General features: G+C 41.8%; 1 protein-coding gene across 1 annotated transcript; it reads right to left on the bottom strand.

Moving 5' to 3' along the window:
• Window positions 1–205: 205 nt before the first annotated feature.
• On the bottom strand, window positions 206–4125 carry SOSTDC1 (sclerostin domain containing 1). Its single transcript, XM_032110547.1, has 2 exons — window positions 3742–4125; window positions 206–1531 (listed from the first exon to the last, which is right to left on the bottom strand). The coding sequence occupies exons 1-2, from the start codon at window positions 4058–4060 to the stop codon at window positions 1116–1118; spliced, it is 735 nt and encodes a 244-aa protein (XP_031966438.1). The 5' UTR covers window positions 4061–4125; the 3' UTR covers window positions 206–1115.
• Between the last annotated feature and the right edge of the window lie 1793 nt (window positions 4126–5918).

Here is a 5918-nt window from a genome sequence, read left to right as displayed (position 1 = left end):
TAGAGCTTGAGAATTGTTAAATAAGAACCTGGCTTGGACCAATAAGCACCATCTGTTAAACGGTCATATAAGATTTTTATATCCAGAAAGATTGTTTCAATGTTAAATTTCATGGATAGACTTTTTAAAACCAAATAATCTCCCTTTTTTTAAGTATTGTGACTGGTTAAAATGTGTGCATTTTCATAGAGAGCCAGACAATACAGTTTTTTAGCAGTGTTTATTTTTTGTAAAAAAAAAAAAAAGAAACCAATGAATTTGAAAGGAAGTCATATTTGTCTTTTGATTGCACACTTTTTAAACAAAAATAATACAGGGTGAAGAATGAAAAATACAGTTTTTATGTTGCTATGTCAAAATAACACCTAAGTCTATGAATGTTCAAAATTAAAATATATATACCAAGAATGCTAAAATGTCTATTTTACATTATCTACAAAATGTATGTTCTAATCCAGCCCCAAATCATAGGAAAATACTTTGATACATATGAAAAGCTATAAACATAAGGAAATTTTGAAGGGATATAACACACATAAAAGCTCATTAAATAATTACAACAACAAATAAATAGTTTGTTCAGCTTTACTTTTTGATTGCTGCCATGCATATTTTAATTTTTGGTATACTGAGATAAGAGAAAGGTGAGCATGCAAAGCACTTTTTGTTAGAATTAATCTGAAAGCAGATACAAGGTGGTGTATTTTTAAGCTGTTGTCAGAAGATCATAAAACATGATATAAAAGGCAATAGATGTGGTAACTGTTCTCAGGAAAACACACAACAAAGCATCATTTTACAAAATTGACTTCAGTGAATACTCTTGGCAAATTTTCTTTTCTTCCATGGCTGGAGAAAATGTAAAAGTTTATAGTGTGGTTTTGGAAGGCTTGTATTATTCCCCATTTTGAGCATTTGGAAAATCACCCAGAAGGTCCGTATGCTGAGAATGCCCCTTTTGATTTTGGTCAAAGCAGTAAGCATGGAGTGTCAACTGAGAACACAGCAATGGCAGACTTGTCTTTAAGCAGTCAGAATGGTAAAGCAAATGGTTACAGGTGAGTTCAATTTTGGCACAAGGAGAGAGAGATGAGAGAGCAGAGAATGTCTGACTTCTAACTTGTACTATGCTTGCTGGATTTACTGGCTCTTTTCCTTTCTTTGTGGTGCTGGATGGGTTTTGCTTGAGAGGTTCCCTCGAAGTTGTGGCTGGACTCATTGTGCTGCCTGGTGTATCGCTTGCACTTGCAGGCCGTGACCACAGTTATTTTGTAGGTTCTTATACTTCCATCCTGGCACTGAAGCTGGATCCTCTGAGTGCGAGTTTTGTCATTGACACACCTCCACTCTTGCGAGCTCCGCCTGCTCCAGTACTTGGTTCCGTAACCTCCTCCAATCCAGTTGGGGAGCAGTGGCAAAGGGAGGCATTCACCAGCACACACCAGTTCCTTCAGGGGATTAATGCTGGTGCACTGGCCATCTGAGATGTACTTGGTAGATCTCAGTTCTCGACAACCAACTTGAACGCGATCTGCAGAATGCACAGAACAAGAAACATTGATATTCAGAATGGAGTGATTTTCTTAACCAGTCATTTTCACATTAATCAGGTATGTTTTGCAGAAGTTAAAGTAGGCTGTAATCTTTACAGGGCATCTCTTTACTGTTGTGTCCCCCATCACAAGGGCCTCAAGTGCTGATGGTATCTCTGGATAATACCACAGCATAAAAAAATCCTAATGACATGCACTTCAGCAGTTGTGGTAGAAGAGGCAATTTTATTCTCTATCCTTCTTCTCAGGGACATACCTTTTAGAAGAGGAAAAAATGCCCCAAGGGAAGAAATGTTTCCTGCTTGTTCTTAGTCTAGGGAATCTGCTCTGTGATATTTATAACAATCATGTTGGATCATTAGCAAGGGGGAAAACAGTGCTTTGGAAACAGTTGAAGTGTTTTTAAATGAATTTCAAATAGTGTGTTTCTTCTCATTCCATGGTTACAGTGGACTGAGTCTCCCATGAACTCTGCAGTTCCAAGCAGACACTGCAGAAGTGGTAACAGCTGAAGTTACCACAGAATGGGGTTCTGTCTATGAATGATTAGCAGTAACAATTTCAGAGGGGTCGTTTTGCCCTCAAGAGAACACCATCTTTGTAACTGTAGTAGTGTGTATATTATATGTAACATAGAGGATCCTGCAAATTCTCTCAGGCAGCTGACAGACTCAACATGCAGAGCTTCTCATACAGGCATGTTTGTACCCGTCTATATGTGCAGCTCTGCAGCCTGCAATAAACACAACTGTTTATTTCAGTAATTACACTTTGAAATAAACGCCCACAGTGTGCTTAATTTTAATAAGCAATCTTTACTGGCTGTGCTCTCCCTCTTTCCGAAGGACAATTACGGCACAGATTCTACACACAATGCAATTAACTAACGCTTTTAAAATAGAAGTAATTACTAGAAACATTTCAGAGTGAATCATAAAAGGCTTTGAAGGTACATCTACATATCACAGCTACAGGCTGCTTCTGTTTCTACTTGGATTTTTGGAAGCAAGTTCTGAACTGAGGCACTGCGTTAAGATTGCTTCACCCTGTCGTCTGTGTCTCAGGGTGGGCAGGCAGAGGGACTGTAAATCTGCAGGCTGATCCTAGGGACTATTGACAGGGCTGCTCTAATGCCTGCTTTGCAGAAAAGATTGAAACCTGCCTTCTGGCAGCTGCACTCAGGAATGTACCTGGAAGCAGCTGGTCACAGCTCTAAGTTTGTCTTTCCTTCTGTTTTTCTGTCTTCCCTGGCTCAGCTTTTCACCAGTGACAGCTCAGTGACAATGAATACCTACTGGGCTGTTCCAGTAATCTCATAATGATGAGATGTTTCCTGTGCATTTAAACCCTTAGCATTCATAGAAGCTGACACACCTGGCTTAGCTGAAAGGTACCGGTGTCACTTGTTACCTTCACTTTCTAGGGATGACTCTATTTTTATCAAGTTGCTGTGGGTTGATGTGCGTGTGTTTCTCTATTTGGATTTCTTTCATTTTAAGAAGGGGGAGGGAGGGAACAGATAAAGTCAGCAGGTTTCCAGATCTGCACGTATCTGACATATATACATAAAACTCAGAAGGGAAAGACTGGATATAAAAAAGGCAAGTTAGAGCAGAGATCATAGGTAAATTACGAGCTGATTTGTTTACTTTTGCTGGAGGTGTTAAGCGGGTAAGTGCTAAAGCAGGAAGTAAAACTAAACAGCGGGAACAAAATTCAGAGTTTTTTATTGCACTTGAAAAGTAGCCCAGACACCTCCCCTGCCCGCAGTTGGAGGTGAGTTAAAAAAGAGAGCGCTCTGGAAATGCCTCTCTCTCTTTTTCCTTTATCTCACTTCCCTGCCGGATAACCCATAAACCCTGCATTCCTGGATGAACCTCCCTCAGGAAGTAACCTGCCCGAGAGAGCCGGTCCTACAGGACTTCCCAGCACGGGGGTGGGAGGGCGGCTGGCTCGGGGGCCGCCCGGCGAGGCAGATCCCGGCCGGGAACCAGCAGCATCTCCCCGTGGCCCGGCTTCCCCCAGGCGCCGGTTCTCTGGAGCGCCGCGCTCGGGCAGGGGGGTGGGGGGGCCGGGGCGCTGCCACGGGATGCGCAGCTCCGAGGGGCTCCGCTCCCGCTCCCGGGGCCGGGCCAGGCGGGGCTGCCGCCCAGGGCTGCGGTGGAAGTGCCGCCGGTGGGATACTCACTGTTACGGTCGGATCCAGTGCTGGTGTAGTGCCTTCCTCCGTTCCTAGCTTGATTCAATGTACTGTTGCTGCTTGGGCTCGCCGCAGCGGGTTTAACAACGTGGGAATAAAGTATCTCTGTGGCATCGTTCTTGAAAGCCAAGGAGCTTCTCGTGAAGATGCAAGCCAGGAGAAAGCCATAGAAGTGAATGGCAGGGAGAAGCATGGCTGGTTCAGTCTCTGTCTGACAGAGCTGGATGAAATCTTTTCCTTCTGCTTCTTCTGTGTAACTGAAATTGCTCTTGAAGCTTTCCTTTATATATTCAGAGAGGTTTGGCATTCATTCAGGTGTAAAGTTGTGGATAGCTTCAGAATGAAAACCCACAAAAGGGGTGGGGTCCCTACATGAGCTGCGAAGACCTTTCACCAATAGGAGAGAAGCCTGCAGTAAAGGAGGAGTTAGATGCACTAATTGCAGGATTCCTATTTGGGGCTTTAGAGGGTATCAGAAAACTCTTAGGCACCAGCACGCAGCAGCATTCGGGCTGAGACCTAGAGACTGCCGGCTCTACCCTGCCATTCCCTATGGTCCTGCGTGCCTGGCACTTTCGCGTGATGTGACTAACACAGCGTCAGAACGAGTCTCTCCTGCCCCTTCTATGCAAAGTTAGGTACCCTCTTCTCAAACTGAGCTGATAGGATGCATCTATAAGGATGCAAAAATTTATAGAACTTACAGAAGACTGCTAGTTACACAAATACTGTCTGCAATATGCCAAGATAATTTAAAAAAATATTGTGAATAATTTAAATCTGCCTCTAGATGCTTTAAATTATGCAGCTTTGATCAACAGGGAGTACTGCAAGAGAAAGTACTTGGTTTAGGGGAATATTCTCTCCCTGGTATGCAGAGTTATAAGTATGTATTTCTGTATCACCACACATAAAAAGTATCTCCTCTAGGCTCCTTAGTACAAACATATCCATATTCGTAGCCTCTCACCATGTTCATTCACCAAAGTAGTCTTTTTTAGTTTTGTACATTGCCTAGAGCATTCTTATATTTTAATGTATTATTTCATGTGACAAAGGAAACAAAGAGAACACATGCAAATCTTTTTTCAAAATTTCAGGAAAATAATCCTTACTTTGACATACTATTTTATTGTGTCACACACTTACTTGATTTTACATAAAATTACATGGCCCAGATACACACACCAGTGTAAACTGGGATTTACCACTAGGCCAATGCTTGTCTGCATCATGGTGAATGCTCTATAGATTTTCAATATAAATAAAACAGCGATCAACACTGAAGACTCTAGTGTTCTAACTAGAAACTAACCTTTTTCCTGAGAAAAATTACAGCCTTGCAGAAGGCCATACTATGTAAAGGTTAGACTCTAATCTCACATTCTCTGTAACTGAGTTGATATCTAAAGTCACACTGGATTTTATTGCTGTAATAAAATCAGAAGTGGAACACAGGTTAGTTACATCTACTGCCAGGATCAAAATCTCATTCATTCAGGGAAGACAACTTTGTTTCACCCTAGTCACAAGCAGACATTTGTCTATATCAGCAACACTTTCCTCTTGGATCACTAAGAAAGTTATCCTGGATTTCAGCAGGAGTAAGGACAGATCCACAGTGAGTGCCACACTGATAGCTTTTGCTTAAAAGACGCAGGAAAAACAGGAGTGTTGCAAGGTGAAGTGAGTTTTACTGGCAGAGCTGTGTGTGGGGAAGTTGAGTTGATTGCCTGCATCTATTATGACTAGCCCAACCCAGTTCTGGAATAACAAGAATGTTGCAAGGCAGAGTGAGATCTTTCAGAGGAGTAATGTATGGAGGAGTGGGATCACTGCTAGCCCCTTACAAAACTCCAAGTTCCACTCTCATGGAACATCTAATCTAACCACAGAAGCAAAGACAGGCATTTTACCTTCCCTTAAAAAAAAGAAAAAAAATTCTTAAGCAAATGATCAAAAAAGATATGTACATTACAGGTCATTAATATTTGAGCTTTTTTTTTTTCAACAGCAGTGAACCTTGGTGATGTTCAAGTCCTACTTCATTTTTTCTCATATTCACAGATCATACAGATCTTTACACATCTCACCTTCCCTGCAGGATAGTCTCTGTGCTGAACTGAGCCACTGTAATTAAAAGCATGGAACCAATTTTTCAGTTA

Source organism: Corvus moneduloides, chromosome 1 (genome assembly GCF_009650955.1).
Source record: "Corvus moneduloides isolate bCorMon1 chromosome 1, bCorMon1.pri, whole genome shotgun sequence".
NCBI classification, from domain to species: domain Eukaryota; kingdom Metazoa; phylum Chordata; class Aves; order Passeriformes; family Corvidae; genus Corvus; species Corvus moneduloides.
This window is presented reverse-complemented; position numbering and strand designations above follow the sequence as displayed.